This window comes from Purpureocillium lilacinum (assembly GCF_023168085.1).
Source record: "Purpureocillium lilacinum CBS 284.36 DNA, scaffold_2, whole genome shotgun sequence".
Classification (NCBI taxonomy): domain Eukaryota; kingdom Fungi; phylum Ascomycota; class Sordariomycetes; order Hypocreales; family Ophiocordycipitaceae; genus Purpureocillium; species Purpureocillium lilacinum.
In genome coordinates, this window is record NW_027072112.1 from 3,519,346 (window position 1) to 3,541,296 (window position 21,951).

Here is a 21,951-nt window from a genome sequence, read left to right on the forward strand (position 1 = left end):
GTATCTGCCCGTATCCCAAGGGTCTTTTCTTACTTTTCATTCGTACCTACCCCCTGACCACAGCAAGCAACATGTACTCAGGACAGAGGACGGGCACAGCGAGCGGTGCGGTGAGGCAAGGCGAGACCTGGCAGGCAAGGCGAGGCGAGGCGCTGACAGACCGTACGTACCTGGTGCTACCGTCTCCCCCGAGTCGGGTCTTCGGAGGGTGCGTCGACGCACGAGAGTCCGAAATGGCAGCAGCGGTACCTTACTCGCTGGCACGGCGCTGCTGTACCGTGCTGTGCGCCACAGGCGAGCCCGGCTGCAGGCACGGTAGGGTCTCGGGTGGAACAGGACGGCGGCGGCGGGCGCGGGTACCTTGACTGTTCTTCGTACCTCCCGCCCGTCTTTCCTTTCATGACGGACGGAGCGGTGGAGGACCGGCCCTCGTTTGCCTTGTGCGAGTACCAGTACATCATGAGGTACTCGTACGGACTGCCCCGATGCGGGCCACCGAAGAACATGCTACTCGGCATGGTGCTGCGCAGCGATGCGGTGCGCTGCTGCTGCTGCTGCTGCTGCGGCGATGCTGCGGGTTTATTTCATCACAGGCAGTGCTGATCCCACGAAGCGACCCCGACGACGACGACGATGACGTGACTTGACTGACGGACTTGACTTGACTGACGGGACGCCGCGGCGTTGGTACGCGCCACGCCTCTTCGGGGCGAGTACACCGACGGGGCCGCCCGTTGCTGCGGTACGGGCGGCCCAGCGGCCGGCTGCACGTCACGCCCAGGTACAGGGCTATTAGCTCGAGACCTTGGCGTTCATGTACGGAGCATGAGGCGCGGGCGGCGCGCCCACCCCAGGCCCTACCACCTCAGGTCTCCTCAGTGGGACCCCCATGCGTGCTCGCTGCATGGGTCCGGGTGCTGCCCCTCCGTCCACCACTCTCCACTGCCCTGCTGTTCCAGCGGGTGGGCGGGGCCCGGTGCGGCAAACCGGGTGCCTGTGGGCTCTCCACTGCTGCTGCTGCTGCTCATCTGCTGTTGCACAGCGCCCGTTCTGCACCGCAAATGGCCTGGACTGCCCGGCGACTGGGGCAAGCAGCAGGCGGCGCGCTAGGGCAAATCACTCGTGGGGAGGAGCCCCCCCTCGCTGAGTTGGCACTGGGGGTCCCTCTCGGCCGGGCCTTTTTTTTTTTTCTTGCCCTCTCTCTCTGTATTGCGCCCGCCCGCCTGTCCCTCGGCTGTGCGTGGCCCCTCATTGTCATTTTGCATGAGGGATATCCTGCGTGTGCGCGCTCGCTCGCTCAATTTGCGGAGGGGACGAAACATGTGCGGGAGGGCAAGGAAAATTTACGGTACCATATTTGGTGCAGTGGCGACAAGATATTTTCAGAATCTCGTCAGTGATGCCCGTAATAGAAAGGTGAGCACGCGACGGCGACGACGACGACGACGCGCAGGGGCGCTGTCGCACAGCAGCGCCCATCGCCACTTACACGGGATGCCCTGCGGCACCACCGGCAGCAGCACCTCTCCGTGAGTGAATGCACAGCACCTCGGCCGGACAGTGACTTGCACACCTCAGCACCTACACCCGGAGTGGATGCACTGCGACCCTGACTGACTTGACGCCTTGGCACCTGCGGCAGCTGGGAGCTGGGTGTCCGTCCCCCCCTTGCGGAATTGCCTGATGCCAAGGGCTTGTCGGTCCCCCCCGCGGCGACGGCGGGCTGCCGGAGCCAAGGCCTTGGCGAGCATCATCTTGTTACCTCATACCAAGAGAAAGAAAGCCCAAGCCCAAGCCCTTTTTTCTTCAAACGCAAAGGCGAGAGAGAGAGGCTTGAACGCATGGCGGCACTTGACCGCTTATTACAGAATGGGGACACGCGGACGAGCCTATTCTGGCTCGCCGGGCGCCGGGGGTGACGTGACGCGGACGAGACGGACGAGCCTATTTTGGTACCGCGTTGCAGAATAAAAATTAGACCGCCAGGAGAAGAAAATAGCACGAGAAGGCGAGCCACGCGACAACGACGTCGACGACGGACCTCTGCCGACGGCGAGGTGGTGGTGGTGGTGGTGGTGGTGAGACCGGCCGGCGATGGCCTCGGCCCTGGCGTCGTTGGTGGTGTGGTGCGTTTCGGGTCGTGAGGTGGTGGCCCTCCTCCACCAGCCAGCCAGCCAAGCGGCTGACGGCGGTTGTTCGAGGTCAAAGATGGTGCTTCTCATCCCGGCACGCACGCGTCAGGGCAAAACCCACCGTCACCTACATGTAATACCCGCAGCGGGTGCTGCTTCGAGCATCCACCTCACCTCATGGACGTCCCCGTTTATTACGCCGGGCTGCCTGCCTGTAAGCGGAGCCTGCCTCTTCCCCAGGCCCTATCGAGCCACGGACGGGACGGCATGCCCACGGCCACGGGCTTCAGCTGAAAGGGGGCTGCCTGCCGTATGTACGTATACGTAGGTGCAAAAAGCCATTTGACGTCGTCGTCATAAAGACCGGGACTGCTGCCCATCCCCTCACCCCACGCTCTCCTACACCTCCTGTCCTGCACGGCGTCCGGATGTGCGTGCTGGCGCTCCTCGCGGAACGGCTGGGCGCGCATCCGGCAGCCCGGGCGCCGCGGGACCGCGTGAGGGTTTTTGCCCAAATATGCCGCCCTCATCACCTCACCTCGCCTCACCTCATCGCTTCTGCGCGCCGGATGATGGGGTGGAGGCGGGGCGGCCGGCGAGACATGGAAAAGGATGCGAGGGCGGTGACGAGCTGGCTCTGGCTCTGGGGGTCAGAGGAGAGTACGTTGGCGGCTGGGGACGGCTGTGTCGTGAGTTAGTCGCCATGAGCCGTAGCCGCAGCTGTAGCCATCCACGGGCCATGGGCCATATTACTTGACGGCCGGCCATGCTGCCATCATCAGCCCGCCCAGTGGCGCTACGGTCCGGGGCGCCGCCAGCTCTCTCGTCAGTTCGGATCTACGGTGTCGTGTCTACGCGCATACATCCGAGAAGCAGGCGATGCTTCGTACGGCGCTCGACACGGCGGCGGCAAGGCTGCGCCGGCAGGTCTCTTGTCCCGTGGCTGGCTGGACCAAGACGGACGGGCGAGGCATCCGGGGGGCAGGGGAGGAGGGCAGCGATAGTACCGCCGAGCCACGTGCGGCTCAGACACACGCACGAATGCATTGCCCCAGCCCAGCCGCTGTTGATATCGAAGGTACTGTACTTCTAAAGTACTACATAGTACAAGTACCGGGCTGTAGGAAGAGAGCCATCCAGCGCCGAGACACGGACGGAGAATTCGGGAGGGCGGACCCCATGCCATGCCATGCCATGCGACCGAGCGAGCGGATGATGAGACCGGATCCAGCAATAAATCTTCATCCCGCCGCGCCCGCGTTCGGGCCTCAGCCACGGGCGGCGGCGCGGGAGAGATTGCTTTGGGGCTGGCTGGCTGCTGCGCCTCGCCGGCAGATGAGGAAGCGCAGAAAGAGCCTCCATCCAGCGCGCTTCGTACTGTCATGTAGGTACCAGTCGCTGGAGAGTCCGAGATGCCGAGGCGTTTCGATAAGGTTGCTCCGTACAGCAGCAGCGGTGCTCCATCTCTCCGTCGTCACACGACGACGCCTGGCCAAAACGACGGCCAGAGGGGGATGGTAATTACTCGTACATTGGCGTCGAGTGCTGTGCTACGGCCAAGCCCCAGCAGTGTTGTTGGTTCAGTCAGTGGTTGCCTTTCCGCTGCCCAGACGGACCCTAAAACAATGTCCAGTTACCTAGGGGCCCCCTCCCTCTCCTCGGCAAGCGACCGACGTCATCCACCCAAAGCAGAACCCCCCCTGCGGACGACCCTCCCCACTCCCTCCCCCCCCGGCGGACAGGCGCCAAGGATTGTCTGGGGCCGCTGTTGCAGCAGTCTGGGGGGGGAGGGGGGACCGCTGCTTGGCTTGGCAGGCATGCGGCGGACCAGGGGTGGGAGGAGGTGACCTAGGCCGGCCCCCAGCCCTGCCAGCCTGCTGCCATCTGCCACCTGCCACCTGCCCTGCCCTGCCCTGCCCTTTTCCTTCTGTTTCGCGTCAACGGACCGTGAGGGCGCATTTTGCAAGTGGCTCCCCCTCCTCAAACGTCAAAACGTGGGGTAGTGTGTGTGTGTGTGTCCTCTCGGCTCTCCTTTCCCTCGGGACAACACCTCCTTTACGAAAGGGGCCTGGAACACGCACAGCAACGACACCCTCGGAGGCACAGATGGGGTCCTAAGGTACCCTCAGCTGGCGGCGCTGTTCATTTTGGGTCCGCTCGGGTACCTTGGGTAGGTACACTGATGTCTCCATTGGGCTTCGTCTCCGTCGACGCGTTTCTCTCTGCTCTTGTTGTCTTTGATGAGACACAGCCGGGCATATTCTCAATCACCGCCCCCAGACGGCTCTGTATCTCCCGTCTGGTGCCTGAGCCAACGATGCTGCACTAACAACCCAAGTACAAGGTGCGTTGCAACAACATGTCGTCGTGGCCCCCCTCCATCGTGGTCGCAACCGCCGTCCCGCTTCCCCGGAGCCCCATCACCGACTCGCATCATCTGTCCGTCGTCCGTCATGCGCCATGCCGCAACGTCTGCCTCGTCTGTACCGCAATAGAGCCCCCCGTCTCGCCCTTCCTTCCCCGTTCGGCGCATGCACGAGCGCCCCCAACCCCACATTCGACGTCGACGGCCGGCCACCTCGTCATGCCCATGTCCATGCTCATGCCCATGCCCATGTTCCGCCTGCTCCTCCTCCTCCTCCTCCCGCTACTCGTCCCCGCGCTCTGTCTCCGGTCTCCTTTCCTTCTTCTGCCTAACCGCGCCCGCACTCCCATGACAAGTATTATGTATGTAACTTGGTAAGGTAGCACCGTACATGTATCTGCAATTCTGCATATCCACCCGGAGGTGCGAGATGATGCGCCCGCGCCGCCCCGTCTACCAGGTTCGCGGCACGGGCGGCAGCCAAGGCGAGGTAAGTTTAAAAATGGTAAGACCATCTATCTACTGTCGGCGAGCCGCACGCACGCCTTGCCCGGTCTCCCGGGTCGAGACGACGACGACCACCACCACCCCCCGTGAATAGTAAGACGTTGGGCCGTGCCCCTCGCCGACCGCGGGGAGGACGTCACAACCCCCACGACCACCAACGTAGATCCTGCGCTTGTCCTCCTCAAATGCAGCGGAGAGGCCATCCAACTACAGTACCCCATGGGCAAGAGGGATTTAAGAAAACCAGCACTTTGATAGTACGTATGCCGCGTGCCCCCCTCGTGCCGGATCGCCTTCCGGCCCCGGCGCCTTCTTTTTTCTTCGTCAATGGTCCTTTCGTCAATGGCCGCGGCCGCCGACGACGACGTCGACGCATCATCGCTAGGAGCTGCATGTACGCATGTACGCCTGCACGCACGCACGCACGTACCTTAGTTGGACGTACGACTGCTGTCCGCACCGTCATGTCATGTCATGCACGCCGCCGTGCATGGAACGCCGTCGTCCTTTTGCTGGTCTCTCTCTCTCTCTCTCTCTCTCTCTCTCTCTCTGTCTCTCTCGGTCTCTGGCTGGCCTCGCCTCGCGCCCATCAGGCCGCCCCTTTGGTTCGCCATCTTCCCTTGCATGGCCGAGCTATCTACTCCTTGTACTACCTGTTTGAACGGTTGGCCAGCATCATCGTCGGCCTTCGCTCGTCGTCGCTCGTTTCTCACTGCTGCTGCTGCTGCAGACCGCTGCATCTGCAGCATGCTGGACTAAACCCATGCGCAGTATTCACCTCGACGTTTTTTGGTCGCCCGCCGCCCACTCCACTTACACGCCCGCGCCGCCGCGCATGTGGCATGGCCGATCCAATTCGCGCCGGGGCCCCCGCCATCAATTCCCCCCTCCCCTTCTCTCCTCCGTCCACCCCAAACCTCCCCTCCGCCTTCGGGGGCCTCGACGGCCTCCAACGACGGCGCCGCACCCCCCCCCCCCCCCCCCCCCCCCCCCCCAAAAGCCCAGCCCAGCCCGGGCATGTCCCGAGGTCCAGCTGCAGGAGCGCAGCAGCAGGTGCAGGTGCAGGCGCAGGTGCAGGTAGATGCAGGTCGATCATGAGGCGCCCGCAGTGGCACCCATTCAGTCAGTCAGTCAGTCAGTCCGCCACTCACTCACTCACTAGGTCACTCAATCCGTCAGTCAATCAGTCAGGCACCTCTTGACGTGTGTGCTGGCCTGGCCCGAGCTGGCCTGCGGTACTCTTTGTATGAGCGCCCGCTCTTACATATACAAGTACAAACAAACGTCCCTCCCCTCCCCCCAGTTCCCGAACCGCCATTACCCCTCGAATGAGGCATTTCTTTTAATGCTCTCCTCATCTGCTGCGTGTGAACTGTACAGTACTGACTAGCACCTTCTCGTGTGCCTGTGCCTGTGTGTGCTTGGTAATACATTACACGTAGCCTGCTGCTCGTCTCGATTATGACGGGCCAAGTGACGTTTCTTCCCCATAGGCCCGAACGGCCTCGCCGACATCATCAATGACGAGACACCTTGTGCCACCTTGACCGACTCGACCCGTCGTCCCCCTCTGCCTCGCCCCAAGCCCGGCCAGGCACTTCCCTGCAGTCGGGGTGACAGTGTCCTGAGTCCTGACCCCAGAGTCGACATGCCACCCTGCGGCGTCAAGAACATGCTCGCCTTGTCTGGCACTTGCGCTGCTACTCTATGTGGTTGCAAGCCGATACTGCTCCGAACACTCGTGCTTTTTGCGACAGCATCGCAAGCCATAGAGACAGAATAGTGATCTGTGGCCAGACATGTGCTAGCCTGGCCAAGGCATGTAGACTTGTGGATCGTTGCGACAGTTCCAGAACAGGCTCATCCAGCCAGAACTTGTACATGACATGTATGCACCTGACGCGACGGCCCGTCTCCCGCGGCCTCTCCACATCAGACGCCTCGCGCGACGCGCCCTTGGCACGGAGAACCCTGTGGCCACCGAGACCTCAGGTGACATACCCAAGAGATGCGGCATCACCGAGTCCCAACATCTGCGCCGCGTTTCCCTCGAGACAATTTCAAGCCTCGTCTCAAGGTCCAGCTCGGGCAGCAGCCAAGCAATGGACGACATGTTGCCCAATGGACCCCGTCCTGTCGACAGTCCATGCCCTCCCCCACACCACTTTGAGTCGTCGTCCTGTTCGCTCCGGGAGCATCCAGTCTCGCCGCGACCGCGTAGAAGCTCCCTGTGCCCCGTGCGCTGTACGCCAACCATAAGTGGCTCCCGAGGGCCTTCAATGCCGCCGTCAGCGTGCAAAGTCCGATATTGAAAACAGGACGGGCTGGCCGCCTGTCCGGTCATGGTTGCATACGCACGCCAAGCCGCGGGAGCCGAACCCCCCATCTCGCCGTGACAGTGAGCCTTGCCAACTCACTCTTCACAACCACACAGGAATTGGATCATCGCCTTGGCATCATCGGATTTACCCTCGTCACGGGCAGAAGCTCTGGGTCACAAGCCCCCCGTGACACGGCAGTGGCAAATCGTCGTCCGTTCCGCATCATCATCGCAACGTCGCGCGTGTTTTTATCGCATAGCCAGCCTCCACGCGGCGCCGGCACTGACCAGCCGCTGCGGGCCAGCGTGAGAGACCGAGCGAGATTTTTCAGACGCTTGACTCGGCTCAGGGCGGTCTCAGCTGGGTTGGCAGTGGCGATGTATGTTGGCCCTCCGGGTCAACCCCTGTCCCCCATAGTCGAATCGACATACCTCCAGCGGCCATCAGCACTTGCAAGAAGGAATCTTGGAAACTTGTCTGTCGCATCGGAAGGCTGTCGTGACAGGTTATCGGCACAACCCGGCATCGCTGTTTCGCTGTGTCAAGCTCAGGCCAGCATCGGCAACTGGGCGGGGCGGTCGACCGTAATAAGACCCAATACTAGGCGAGGCTGGGAATCACCGGCGGTCGCCAAGCACGCGAAATGGCAGCGGTGAGCGGCCGAACAAATCAACTGTCTCGCCTGCGCTATTGCCCCGGGACCTTGGCGCCGGGAGGGAAAGACACTCGGTGGCTGCCGGCAAATGCATGGTTTTGATACCATGTGCGTCGCCAAGACCAACTTTGGCGTCGAATCGTCGAAGAAAGAATTCCCGTGTTCTAGACCGTGATATCTGGAACAGAATCGCAACGCGAGCCGCAACTTGCCGTGCTGTCCAACCACTGGCCGGCGGGCTGTGTTCACTCCGGCGGCCGTGTCTTAGGCGCCTGCGTGTCTGAGATGCCAATTTTGGAGACGAGCTGTGCCAGTTTGCCGCTCGGCGCGTTCGCGATGTGGCGTTGCAGGTGCTCTTTGGATTCCCTGACCTCGGCCTTGAGCACAGGTGGCGACAGTACTGTGCCCTCGACAAGATTTTCCAGTTTCTTGAACTGCTCCGTCTCCTTCACGAACTTGGTCAGGTAGAGGGTTGGCTTGCCGGCCTTGTTCGCCTTCATTTGCTTCTCTACTGCCTCCTCGTAGGCACGGTCATAGACGTTAAAGTCGACTGCGGTGGGGGAATCGGCAACCACATCCGGTGTGGCTTCATCCATGGCAAAGGCATCCCTGGCTCCGGTGCCGATACCCAGAAACAGGGGTTCTTGATCGGCGACGTCGCGAGCATGGCCCTTGTCGGCCTCGTCATCCTCTTGGCTGAGCAGATCGCGGCGCTGTTGAATGAGCGCTTCGATTTCCTCTGCTTCTGCTCGCTGCTCGGCTGGTCCAGCCACAAGAGGGGAGGTGCCAGGTCCTGGCGACGAGGTGGAAGGCCCTGGCAGTGCCCCTGACCGTGAGCGAATGTCGATAAGCAATGACCTGAAACGATGGATAGCCTTCATGACGGACAGGAGATGGTTCATCTTGCGGGTGAACGCTCGGTTTATCTCCAGCTCGTTTGGAGCCTCGACGAGGTGCGCGCAGTTCTCCTCGGCGGACAATAGGAGGTCGCTGCCGTCTTTCGTCACCCAAGCATGCTCCTAGAAAAGCCAGTCAGTATCGTTCGCTTGGCGCAAGAGCTTCTCCCTCCAGAATGCTTACCCGAAGTTCCGCCATCGTAATGCGCTTCTCAGGGTCTTTCTCCAAGATCCTGTGAAGTAGATCAACAAAGACGGGATCCTCGTCCTCAGGTATACGGGGGTCCTCCTCCTTGATTGCTTCGTAAATCTCCAGCACACCTGGCCTGTTGAACGGTATTCTGCCGTACTTGAGACAGTAGAGCGAAACGCCCATTGACCAAATGTCAGCAGCCTTGCCGGAAACTTCCTTGTGTTTGCCGCACAGCTCAGGGGGTAGAAAGGCGGGAGAGCCCGCCGACTTGGCTGTCTTCATGTCTTCCGGCTTCTCAAACATCTCCGACACGCCGAAGTCGACCACCTTGAGGACCTCATCGCTCGACAAGAGTAGATTGTCAGGTTTGATGTCGCGATGGATGACGCCCTGGGCGTGGAGGTACTCAATGCCCAGTATGAGATCGCGGAACCAGTAGCGGCAACTCTCGCTGCTGTAGGGATCGGCATCCTCGTCCAGGCCAACCTTCATGACGACGCCCTTCTTGCACATCTCGAGGACCATGTAGAGCGAGTCCTCTTCTGGATCGTCGAGCACCTCTATGAGCTGAACCAGGTTGGGATGATCCAGTTTCTTCATGATGGCGATTTCTTCTCGGATCAAAAACAGCGCATCTTTGCTCTCGCTAGCACGCAAGCCACTCAGCTGGGGTGTCCCAGGACGACCACCTCCGAAAGAGAGACGATCTCGGGGGGTTCCGTATGGGCCTTGTCGCAAGAGATGGGACTGTGCACGTCTTCTCAAACGGGTTTTGGAGAACTCTTTGACGGCCTGCCAGGTCGCTGTAAGATACCGGGCGTTGGAAAAGCATGGAAAGACAAATAACACTCACAAACTCGTTGCCAAGATGATCCGTTGCGAGGTGTACCGCGCCGTACGAGCCTCGTCCAATCTCTTCCATGATGACATACTGATTGATCCTATGGTACGTCCTTCCATCGGACTCGTCGCTAGTGAACTCGACGCGAGCATCTAGCGTCTCCTATTTGGGCATAAGTTAAGCGAAAATGCTGCCTTGGGACACCCATGGTGTATGGCGCAACTAACCTTGATTTCGCGGTGAGCGCTGGGAGTCCGCTTGTGATGACGTAGAGGACTGGCAAAGCCTCGCAGAGCCGGACGCTCAGGCTCAGACCTGATGGGGCGGAGCGCCGCCAGAGGTCAGCTTGAATGGCCTTCGGACGCGCTTCTGACTTACAAACTGGTGGGGAGAGACGTTGTCGAGCCGCTCTCTTCTGCATGATCGACGGTGACTTTGGGCGAGGCAGGCGTCTCCGGCCTAGCCGACTTGGGGCCTGGCATGGCTTGTGACGTGTCCATAACGGGGCGTCTTTGACCGCTGACGGTGATGACTTGAGTGCGCACCTATGACTCGAAGACTGTGCTGGTAAAGGCGGGAATCGCTCTCGTGAGCTGTGATGGACGTCTGAGAATGACCAGGAGATTGCCGTATAGGACGCTTCCACCGCCCCGCTCTTGGCAGGCGCAAAGCGTATGCAAGACTAGTTGAGATCGGCGTATGTGCCAGCCCTGTGCTATATGGTTTCAAGAAATACGAGGCAAGCTCTCAAAGCGCACGAGTGAGCTGCAGGTCGAACGGGTTGGCGCAACGTCGCTGAACCACGAGTGGTGTGGTAGAAAGAGTCGAGAGAAGTGACGGAGGGAGAGAGCGAGGACTTGCGACGTGTACCCTCCCCAGTTCGCGGTAGAAATTGGCCCGTTCCGAGATGAGATGCGACGCGGGCTCGTGCTGCGAAGGGGGTTGAGGAAAAGGGCTTGGGCTGAGACGAAGCAGCTCCCGAGCTGGACGTCAGAAGATGGGATTTTGGGAGGGGCGGGCGGATGGATGGTGGGGGGCGGGGCACCTAAGCTCCGAGTTGAGCCTCCAGCTTCTCTGCTCCCGCGCCCCGTCGGGCGAAGCTCCAGCCCCGTGCGGTCCCCTCATGGCCCCCCCAAGCCCCAATTCAGGGCGCGTCAAGCCACTGCGCCGCCCGAGAGCTACAGCAGGCTGGGCGGGACGCGCCCCGGAAACCCGCAAGCCGCAACTGCATCAGCCACACCTCGGGAGGACAATTCAACGTCGACTCGACACCACCACAGCACCGCACCATCGACACCACGCCGTGGCGACGACGACGACGACGACGGGACCGCGCCGACTCCCTCAGGGCGCACCCATACCGCCACTCTATCGCCCTCTCATTCCTCAAACGGAGACAGGACGGCGGGCCCCGTCCAGTCGCCTGCCCGAGTAGCTGATTGCCGTCCGCCCCTATCGTCAGTCGCGGCGACGCCGCCGCCTCCTCGCCTCGCCCACCATGGTCGTCTACTCCTTCTACATCTTTGACCGGCACAGTGAGCAACCCCTCCTGCCTCCCTTGCCCCCCTACTCGACCGCGCATACCAATCCGCGAGCGGAGAGCTGACGCGCAATCCCCCCCGTCACCTCAGCCGAGTGCATCTACGCCAAGTCATGGCTCCCCCCGCCGCAACCCGCCCGCCCGACCTCCGCCTCGTCCGCGTCCGCCGCCGCCGCCTCCACCTCAACAGCAGCAGCAGCGCCGACGCAGCAGCCGTCAGCCGTCTCGGCGTCCTCGGACGACGCCAAGCTCGTCTTCGGCACCGTCTTCTCCCTGCGCAACATGGTGCGCAAGCTCGGCGGCGACGACGACGCCTTCATCAGCTACCGCACGGGGCAGTACAAGCTGCACTTTTACGAGACGCCCGCCAACCTGCGCTTCGTGCTGCTGACCGACACGGGCAGCGCGAGCATGCGCAACGTGCTGCATCAGATTTACATTAACCTCTGGGTCGAATACGGTGCGTGCACTACTGTTGCTGCTGCTGCTGGCTGTCGCGTTGGATTCCTCTCTCTCGAGGCCGACGTCAGCGTTTTGGTATCGCGGGCATGCTGACAGAATCCGATGCAGTTGTCAAGAACCCGCTCGCGCCGGTAGAGCACAAGGGTGGCGCCGGCGTCAAGAACGAGCTGTTCGAGCTGGGCGTGGACCAATTCATCCGAGGGCTGATGTGATCGCCCGCGGGGGAGGAGGCTTTGCCTCTCTGAGGACACCCTCTGATAGCGCTGCGTCGAACAGCGTCGCTTCCGGATCTTACGGCCATGGTCAATGACCGGCCTCCAAACGGAAGCTGTACGATCTTATGAAGGGTACGAAAGGGAGCTGCCCGAGGCTTCGACCGCAAGGCGCGTCCTGTGCGGTCGCAGATGCGACATGCGGAGGACCACACCTACGCGCGGCTACGAACAAGCAAAGGCAAGCACCCCAAAAGGCCGGGCGAACGACGTGATGTCGCCCTACTTGACAAGTCTACTGCTTTTCGTTCTGAGAAGGTATCATGGGCCTTCGAGACGACCAAATGCATAGGCATAACTGCGATGTATGATAGATAGCTTCCCAGCCAACCTGCCTGTATATCAGCCACAATGAGCCTGGGCCGTGTGCCCCCTTCCGGCGCCGGAATACACCCTGTATCTCCCGGATATATGAAAACAGCAGCTATTTAGTACATGTGATCCAATGGTTGCGATCCACGGGCCGTCATTGCTTCTGCTCCACAGCCCTCTCCCACGCGCTCTCCAAGCTGCCCGACTCGTCCACCATGACGATGCTCTGCTCGCCGGCGGCGGGCATCTGGCTCCTTGCCAGGTCCTCCTTGCTCACGTGCACGGCGCTGTCCATGAGCCCCTCGTCGCGGATCTCGTTCTCCCAGTTGCTCGAGTAGACGACGGCCGCGAAGGCCTCGAGGGCGCGCACCGTCTCCATCTCCTCGAGGTACTGGTTGGGCATGCCGTTGCCGATGGCGTGCGCCTGGCGCGTCAGGACGGACAGGATCTTGGGCAGCAGAATGTGCTTGGTGCGCCGCTGGTCCGACATGGCGGACAGCAGCCCTGCGTCCTGCTGGGGGAGCTCAAACGCCTCGACGGCGAGCTTCTTGTCGACGAGCGCCGAGAAGCCGGCGTCGAGGATGAGGGTCAGGACGTGCGAAAAGGAAGGCGACTCTATCAGGTCCGCCGTCTCGTCGAGCAGTCGCCTCAGCGCGGGCTCCGAGCTGCTGCCCACCTGCATCGCGTTGTCCTCGAGGATACCTGACTCTCGGATAACCTCGTCCTCCTGTTCTTGAGGAGGGAGCAGGAACTTGAGCCAGTCTGATCTCCGGCGCTCCTCGGGTGTGGCACCCTCAACGAGCTTCCTCACCTCCATGGTGAGCTCGCCGAAGCGTTCAAAGCTCACCAGGTCCCTTGGGCTGAGGCTCCCAAAGACGGTGCGCACGGCACTCTCAACTCGGTGCATGACGTCGACCCAGCCCTTGTTCAGCAGCCACCAGCTAAAGGTCAGGTACTTGCGGTTCGTGTCAAAGTCGCTGCCGTAGTCCTGCTCCGTGTTGTCATCGTCATTGTTCTCGAGGCTGATGGTCGCCTGCTGCGCGCCGGTGGCGAGAGCCACGACGCTGGATAGGTAGCTGCGTCGGCCAAGCAGGTTGAGCTGGATACGGGTGAACATGGTCAAGAGGGCGAGGGTGTAAATGAGGGTAAAGGCTCTTGTGACGGCTGGAATCCCGCATGGTCAGCGTCAGGGAAATGGCATGGGCCGGGGCACGCCGACGTACCGCTGATGGTCAGGTCATCCCAGAGCTGCCTCTTGGTCTTGCGTGACCTTTGCGCGCCGCCGTCTTGCTGGCCTGCGTCTCCCGACGCCGCAAATGGCGACGGCGCGACGACCTGGCTGGCGTGGACGCCGCTCTCGCTCTGCAAGCTGGCCATGCTCTTGCCGTCCTCCTCCGTCATGGTCGTATCCGCGATGCTGGGCGGGCTGGCGGTCGACTCGGTGCTCCCCGCCTTGATGCCCTTGGTGACCCCTTTGATCTGCTGGATCTCGTATGTGATTTGCTCGGTGTTGAGCGCGGCAAGGACATTCGTCGTCGCTGTCGGGAGGAGGGCCAGCACGGTAAAGGTGCAGTCCTCTTGGTTCTGCTCGAAGCGCCGGCGCAGGCTGCAGAAAGGTTTCCGTTAGCATCCTACTGTCGGCACACGGGGTAGGAGGGTTCGCAGGGTCGAGGGTCAGGACACGAGGTGCACTGACTTTTCCTTGGCGATGCGCTCGCTGCTCATGCGCTCGCGCGCGTCGTTGAGCTTGGACAGGACATATTGGGTGACGACGTAGCCGGCGCCGACGACGCCAACGCCGACGGCAATTGGGGTCCTGTTGTTGCGCAGCCAGCGCCGCACCGAGGAGAACATGGCTGCGGTCGGCGGAGGCGGGGGGTGGGAGATGAAAGTACGGCTGGAGCTCTCCTCGTTATCGTCAAGTCATCAATGGGAGCTCGTGCGGTGTCGTCGGGTAGCTGCCATGGGGTTGGGGCGGGAGGGCGTGCGCGTGCGTGTGTGCGGGAAGGAGTCCAGGCAATGCCGAATGCATGGACCTCGGGACGACGGGATCGAGTACACGTTGGGGCCGTCCCAGCACTTCCGTCCGGTCGCAGCGATGGGTGTGGTGGTGGCAGTGGTGGTGGTGCCGGTGGCGTGGTGGTGGTGATGATGATGGTGACGACCGTTTCGTGGCCGGCCGTCTGTCAGGGCACCCTCAACATGCATGTAGCGGCAGCAGCAGCGGCACGCACTCGTACGGTAACAGAGCTCCCTGGGGGTCCTCGAGCCGAAGCCTCGGTTCCCGAACGCCACTCTGAGCGGTGGAGCGCGCCGGGTCCCAGCCTGTGGCTCGACTGGTTGGACGGTCCCGTCTGGTGCCTCACATGCCACAGGCAGGTACCGACGCCGGCGGGTTTCGCTGGTCGGGGTACCTTGCACCGCCATGGCCTGCCAAACGCTGCCCTGCCTTCCGTTGCCTGCCCTGTGGCCCCAGCAGCTTCCCATTGCTAGCGGCGCGAGTGACCCAGTGAGGAGGGGAGGAGGACACCGGCCGGCTCCAGCTGGGGAAGCGGGTTCATCGCGTCTCCGCCGGAGGCTATCGTTGTCGCCTGGTCCTGGGCAGCTGCTGCCGTTCCCGGTGCTGATGCCGCCAGAGCCAATTAAGCACCGCCCGGGCTTGCCTTCCATGTTAGTGGTGCTGGATGGCTGCCCAAAGTCCTCCCCTCCCTGAAGGAGCCAAGCACAGTGACGCTTCTTACGTCCTCACGATCCACCACCCCGGGCAATCCAATCCGTCCCCAGACGAGTCCGCAATATTCGTCCAATCCAACATGAGGTGGCAGCTGCCCAGGCACTGGGGGATTGGCTCCGGCGCCGCAGCGAAAATGCCATGATGCGGCTTCCACAATCCCCCTCTCCCAGATGGATCCAGTCGAGTGGCCCTGGGCTTTGGGATCACCCACCAGCTGCAGCACCAGCAGCAGCAGCCCGCGCGCAGCCCCTCCAGCTCCCCTCGCATCAATGGATCCCGACGGCGCCGCCCCCCCTCCATCCGCCACAAAGACTGCCCGCCGGTGCGCGTGCGCGCCCGCAGCCGCCCTCCCTCCAACCCTCCATCCCACCTTTTCCTCTCCTCAGCAGCAGTTACTAGTACCACTCTCTGACGTCGGATACCAGCTGACCACCGACCTCTGCGCTCACCTAATCAACCATCCATCGAGCTGCCAGGCTGAGCGCGAAAAGAGTCCAATACGTCGTCTCCTTCCTTGGATCCTCCGGCTTGTCGCCCCGCCTCCCGGCACATCCACCACCCGCCCCCGCTGCCGCAGCTTATCTGCTCCTCTTACCTTACCTTACTCACTGACCTTTACCTACCGCTCCCTCAACCACTGCAGAACAGGAGGCACCGACTGACGTACTCGCGCTTTGCTCCGCTCGCTTCGCCCGCCCCTTGCGGGCCAAACCTCCAACCGCAATTCCGCGGCCCTCGCTCACCACCCGTCCTGCTCGAGAGTATCCATGTCGGCAGCGACGACCGTCGCCGCAATGGACCCTCAAGCCCAGCCGCACCTGCAGCAGCAGCAGCCGCCGCCGCAACCGCAGCCGCCGCAGGATCCTCCCGAGTTCATTCTCGACGTCTTTGCCGACCCGCGATCTGTCCGAGACGTCGTCAAAGGTATGCCCTGCCTCTTCTCCTCCATGGCATCGACGCCTGCCCACCAACCAAACCTCCCCTCCAACTCATCCCCGCCCCCGCCATCGGCATGTTCGCCGCGTTGGCGACTTGCCGCGACGTCTCTGAGCATCGCATTCGTTCTACGCTCCATGCGCACTGGAAAATCCCTCGGCAATCGAAACATCGTGTCCGTGTGTCTGTACGTGTGTGTCTGCTTGCTAACACCTGGTGTCGCGTCTGCTGTAGGCATCCTGCATACCATCTTCTTCACGCGCTTCTTCCCCTCCCTCGCTCCCCGCACGCGCGAAGTCCTCGACCTCACCCTCCCCTACGTCGACGATGACGAGCTCGAGACTATGATCGACCAGCGCGCCGCCGCCCTTGAGCGCCAGCTCGACGCCCAGCGCAATAGCAACACCCACAGCCACAATCACAACCACAACCACAACCACAGCAGCGGGAGCACAAGCGGCAGCGCCGGCACCACCGGCGGCGGCGGAGGCAGGGGCCAGGTCACGGTCCAGTTCTTCGAGAAGAAGCGCCGAAAGGCCTGGCTCTCGCGCGGAGACGAAGAGGTCTGCTGGGAGTGCTGGACCGTCAAAGTCACCGTCGCCGAGCCGCGCACAGAGAGCGGTACGTTCCCCCGTCCTCGTCCACTCTCATCCCACCCCTCCCCCTCCCCCAAGTGACATTCAGGGCATCGTCAAGCTTACGCAGTGCTCCCTTTCGCAGAACGCGCCAAGGTCCGCCGCGCCATGGAGCAGACGCTCTTCACCACGGCCATGAAGATCGTTACGTTTGCCAACTCGCACAAGGACCACATCCCCCCGATAACCTCGCAGGGCGGCAACCCGTTCCCCTTCAAGATCACCGTCGACCAGCAAAAGGAGACGGGCTGGGCCGCCCGCATGCGCATCTACTAACATGACACGTCACGATCAGAGGAGGAGGCATTTTGCGGCGTCTTTTTGCATGACACACAACACATAGGTGGACGACGTTTGTTTAGGGATATGGCGTTTGGGGGCTTATCTGGAGGCATGCTCCGTGTTGTAATTAGATACCCGAGTTCGCGTTCGTACAAATATACACGTGGTGATGACCGTACCAGCAGCTGGGGGAATATGCATACACCGGCAATTTGGGAGGCTACGGGCCGGTGACATAACGTAAGCCGTCAACCAAGGTCACGAAGAGCAATTATCGTAGCTTGATGTGATGGCAGGATAGTTCAAATTCAGAGGCGCTCAAAAAGTCGCCGCGTCCGCACCCGTTCTGCAAAATCAATCTGAGCCCGCGATCCTGAACGCTCTGACCCTGAACGCTGATCCCAGCCGCTCCCTCTAATAAAGCCGGTCCGAAAAAAACCCATGAATGCGTGCGTGCGTGCGTGATCCAAACATCAAAACTCGAGCAATACCCAAACAAGCCTTTGCCGTCCCTTACCCGTCATAACCAGACGCCCGTCGTACAAGCGTGAGGACCAGACCAAGACAGAAAAGTACGAGCTCCAGCCCATAAACACAGTGATTGATCCGTTCCAGGTGCGCCCCGAAGTCGCTACCCTTGCCTGTCCCTTTCCCAGTGTGCGTGCCGTGCCGCCCAGCCCTTGGGCGCGCATCTATGTACTTACGTATACTCATTACCGTCGCGATCCAGCCGTGAAGCTAAAATGGGTGAGATCCCAGCCCGCGCGCGCCGAGGTACCTTTGTTGCCTCTCTAATCCGCCGAGTAACATGGTGTGCTTGTTCGCCGCCAGGACGCGTGGCCGTCACCGTTTGCGCGTCCTCATCATATCATTATGTCGTAATCAATGCTCGCTCGCCTGCGATGTTCCTCCCGAAATTCAAGGCCGTCCCCCTCTAGAATCTGGTAGAGAAACTCCGGGCCAGGTTTGGCTTGGAGACCTTGGCCTGCTTCGAATTCGGGCCGCCTGCGCCAATCTTTTCGAAGCCCTGCAGAATATCAAGCCCGGCAAAGTCGGAAGGGACAGTCTCCGAGTGGGACATCAGCTCGCCGGAGTCGAAGATCAGGCCGGGCCAGTCTGCGTCGGCAGCCAGATCCAATGCAGCGTACTTGCTGGGGGACGCGTTTCGGAGCGGCGAGTCCTGGAAGAGCTTCGAGGGAGAGCCAAGGCCCTCGAAAACTTTGCTGGGCGTCTCGAAGAAGTGCGAAGGCGACTGCTCGGGGACCTTCAACAGCGGGACTGATGTTATGGACTTCTTCTTGGACGAGTTCGTAATGTCACCAAGCGCAGAGGTCGATACCGACCGATCGAGGCGAGCACGCTTGGCAGAGCGCTTGATGGGCGATCCCGTATCGACAGAGCTCATGGTCGGGAACAGACCATCGTCCAAGGTCGTCATGTCCTGGAAAATGTCGAAATCGGTTCCGTTATTCGTGAAGTCATCAAAGTTGTACAGAGTTTCGTCCAGGTTGAAGGCGGGGCTCCAGGGCATGCATTCCTCGCCAGATCCGGTCACACGGCGGAGGGGGGACTGCAGCATATGGCGGACCTTGTCGCGATGGATGCGGAGACTCGTGTTTGGCGATGCCGAAGGGGGAGGTCGCATGGGAGGCTTCATCTTGACGACAGGAGTCAGGGGCGGAAGCATCTGGTTCTCGCCGGCCTGTCGCAGGGGTGACGAGGAGATTGGCCCATAGGCAAGCGACCGGGACTTGGTCGGGCTGAAAGGCGAGGAGCCGCGCAGACGCGCAATTTCCTCTTCGGCGCGGCCACGCTTGATCCGGGGCCGGTCAGCCTCCGAGGTGAGTAGCATGGCCTTCTGGTTCGGCCGCATGACCGAAGACTCCAGGGACGAGATGTAGCCGCTATCATCCATCGAGGCGAACCTGCGCTTGTGAGACCTGGATGCGGATGACGTGGGATTGCGAGCAGCCGACGGAGGTGTGCCACTGCGACGCTCCACGTGTCTGGGCACAGGTGGCGAAGAGTGCATGTTCGCGGGCAGGGGCGAGTACAGAGACGATTCGACTGGAAGGTCATTCTCCTGCACCTTATCGCCCGACTCCTCCGGGGCAGCATTGTCGGAAATGGGAATAGTAGCATCGGATGAGAGCTCCGCGGGCATCGACAAGGTCGCCTGGGACGTGGGCAGAGGTGGGAGGCTTGTCTGGTGCATGGGAGCCGGTGGCGGCAACGTGGGCTCCGGAGGGAGGACGGGAGCAGGAGCCGGGGCCGGGGCCGTTGCGGGTCGCGATGGCTCCATACGCGTGGACATGACCGGAAGATTCTCAGCGGTGGGCGCGGCCTTTCGCGGGGGCTTCTCCTTGAGGAACTGGAACTCGGTGCCTGGCTCGATGCCCCAGTAGTTGCCCTTGCCAGGATCGTCCTTGGGCCGCTCAATCTTGATGAAGTTCTTGTGGAGACTCAGGTTGTGGCGGATGCTGTTTTGCCAGCCGGCGTCGTTGGGGTTGTAGAAGGAGTAGTTGTCGCTGATCCACTTGTAGATTTGGGCCAGGGTAAGGCGGCGCATGGGCGAGCGCAGGATTGCCATGCCGATGAGCTGCGCGTAGCTGTGAGGTGGCTTCGCGCCGTCGTCGTGAATCGGAGGGAACGAGTCGTGCGGTGGCAGGATGTGCTCGTCCGGCCTTGATTTCTTAGTAGGTCTTGCGTCCTTGATCGGCGCGGCGTCCATCAGGCCACGCTTGCCGTTGGGCTTTTGGTAGTACGACTCGACGGACAAATTGATGGTCGGGGGAGCCGGAAAGATCTGCGGATGGATATTTTCCTTGCCGTAGTTGTAGTTGGGCTCAATGTGAGGGCGGTGAGGGCCCGTCTTGAAGTTGGACATGTGAGGCTTCTTCTGGAGGCAGTCTGTTGTGGGGCCCTTGCCCATGGGTGGTGCCATTGACACCATGTTGAGCTTGTTGCCTTGCGACGATGATTTCAGAGGCGAGCGGGGGCTCGAAGACTTGGTCTTGTGCGGGGAGTAGCTCGCGTTGGAGCCGGCTGGCGGGTTGAGAACGACGTTTGAGCCGGAGCTGCTGAGCGGGCGTCGCGCCGGCTTGGTGACTGCGGGCATGGGCGCGTGGCTCGTCATGGGGACTGGTCTCTCGAACGTGTCGTCCTGGAAGATGTGCAGAGGCTCGTTTGGGCCTGGAAAACGCGTGGATTTGGCCATTGTGGCCAAGCCAAGCTACTGAGCGGAGGCCTGGACGCGCAATGGCAGCTGGGTCGAGTCGACCTCGCGAGGAATAGGACGCCTGATGCGGGTGAGAGGGTTAGCCACAGAGTGAGGCTCGTCGCGGTGCGGGAACAAGAATGCGACGCGACAAGCCGGCGGTGCAGGATGGAGGAAGCATCCGGCGGGCAGCCGAGGGACAGCTTGATATAGCGGCGGCGTGCATGACGGTCCCAAGGGAGAAGACGGGGAGACAAGGTCTAATAGCTCACCTGGACGAGGTCTGCGCTGTCTTTAATTGACAGTGGGGCAGTGAATGCAGGGCGACGTAGATGACGCTCTTTACGCGCACTTGGTCGGGCAGCGAAGGGCGGCAAGTCTGAGCAAGCCGTGTGTGTGCGATGCGAAATGGCGGTGGACGTGAAGCGGACGCGTCGTCGGTTTGTCGTCGGTGCGGGAGGCAGTCGAGCGTTGTGAAGCGTCGTGCAGAAGCCGTGATGGGTTGACGAAGCGGGATGCAAGTCGGGGCAGACGCGGTCGGCAGAGGAGGAGGGACGTTTAGAGATGCAGGAGTAAAGTGGGAGGGAGGGGGGAGAAGAGCGATGCGATGGGCTTAGTAGCGGGCGGGCGTGAACGAAGGGAGAGAGCAGGACGATGGGGAGGGAATGATCCAGCCCAGCCAGGCCTTGGACGGAGCGGAGCGACTGGGCGGGCGGGTGGAGCACGGCGCAGTTGCAGTGCCAGCCAGCGCCAGCCAGAGCCACCCGAGCGAGCTCAGCCAGCAGGCCAAGCGCCGGACGGGCAGGGCAGTCCAGTGGAGGGTGGAGGGTGGAGGGCGAGGTGTGGGCCGCTGTGGCCGGCCTGCCAGAGGGGGGGCGTGCGTGTGCCAGAGGATTGGGTGGGCGGGCGTTTGGGCTGACACGGCCACTTCAGCGAGGAGCAGCCCTGCAGGGCCGCCGCAGCTGCCGGGGGGCCGGCCTGTTGGGGGGCACCTTGTGGGAAGCAGTGAGAGAAGGGGGCGTGCGCATCGTAGGGTGTCGCTTGCAGCACCTTAGGTAGGGGTGATGGGTCTTGACGGTCGGTCGGCGCACCGGTAGTACGAGGAAATCGGGTCGTGGCTCAAGCAATTGGGGATGGGGGGCTTGATGGGCGCGATGGGCTTGATTGCTCTGGAGTGCATGCAGTCCGGACGATGCGTCGAATCCACTGGGAGGGGGGGGATGCTAGGGTCTCCACCGCGGCTCTGAACGTCTCGCTCTACTCTGGCCTGCTCTTTGTCTGATCTGATCGATCCTCTCGAGATTTCTGCGAGAGGCGCGCGCGCGCGTGTCGAGAGGAGGGGGACCGGGGGTTTCGGAATGCGCGAGACGGATGGCGCGCTTTCGGCGGCCGGCCTTTGGGGGGACAGAGAGAGAGAGAGAGACACGCGCTCGTGACTCTGGCACGGACGCGGACGCGTCGACTTCTCTAACGTCCAACTACGAATCGGTACCGGCTAGATCTCGATACCGGGCAGGGGAGTCAGAGAGTTCGCCCGTCCTCTTGGCGTTTCGCTGGCTGGCTGGCTGCTGGCGCAGAAGCAACGCAGCCGTTCGAGCACGTACGATTGCTCGGTATGCTTGCTGCTGCAGAACGCCGGTGGGCCTACGCG

The 21,951-nt window shown here is 61.8% G+C and overlaps 5 protein-coding genes across 5 annotated transcripts; 2 read left to right on the forward strand and 3 right to left on the reverse strand.

The window, feature by feature from the left end:
• Positions 1 to 8,225: 8,225 nt before the first annotated feature.
• On the reverse strand, positions 8,226 to 10,392 carry PLICBS_002833 (uncharacterized protein; the record flags this gene model as incomplete). Its single annotated transcript, XM_018322542.2, has 5 exons — positions 8,226 to 8,999; positions 9,061 to 9,861; positions 9,923 to 10,072; positions 10,138 to 10,225; positions 10,289 to 10,392. The coding sequence occupies 5 exons, from the start codon at positions 10,390 to 10,392 to the stop codon at positions 8,226 to 8,228; spliced, it is 1,917 nt and encodes a 638-aa protein (XP_018180022.1).
• A 1,016-nt stretch (positions 10,393 to 11,408) lies between these two features.
• PLICBS_002834 (TRAPP subunit bet5) lies at positions 11,409 to 12,124 on the forward strand (the record flags this gene model as incomplete). Its single annotated transcript, XM_018322543.2, has 3 exons — positions 11,409 to 11,445; positions 11,542 to 11,910; positions 12,021 to 12,124. The coding sequence occupies 3 exons, from the start codon at positions 11,409 to 11,411 to the stop codon at positions 12,122 to 12,124; spliced, it is 510 nt and encodes a 169-aa protein (XP_018180023.2).
• A 526-nt stretch (positions 12,125 to 12,650) lies between these two features.
• PLICBS_002835 (peroxin) lies at positions 12,651 to 14,350 on the reverse strand (the record flags this gene model as incomplete). Its single annotated transcript, XM_018322544.2, has 3 exons — positions 12,651 to 13,660; positions 13,720 to 14,102; positions 14,193 to 14,350. 3 exons carry the CDS (start codon positions 14,348 to 14,350, stop codon positions 12,651 to 12,653), a joined length of 1,551 nt encoding a protein of 516 aa, XP_018180024.2.
• A 1,674-nt stretch (positions 14,351 to 16,024) lies between these two features.
• Positions 16,025 to 17,077, forward strand: PLICBS_002836 (uncharacterized protein; the record flags this gene model as incomplete). The annotated part of the gene is made up of 3 exons (XM_018322545.2): positions 16,025 to 16,154; positions 16,401 to 16,787; positions 16,887 to 17,077. 3 exons carry the CDS (start codon positions 16,025 to 16,027, stop codon positions 17,075 to 17,077), a joined length of 708 nt encoding a protein of 235 aa, XP_018180025.2.
• Positions 17,078 to 18,017: 940 nt separating this feature from the next.
• On the reverse strand, positions 18,018 to 20,300 carry PLICBS_002837 (uncharacterized protein; the record flags this gene model as incomplete). Its single annotated transcript, XM_018322546.2, has 1 exon — positions 18,018 to 20,300. One exon carries the CDS (start codon positions 20,298 to 20,300, stop codon positions 18,018 to 18,020), a length of 2,283 nt encoding a protein of 760 aa, XP_018180026.2.
• Between the last annotated feature and the right edge of the window lie 1,651 nt (positions 20,301 to 21,951).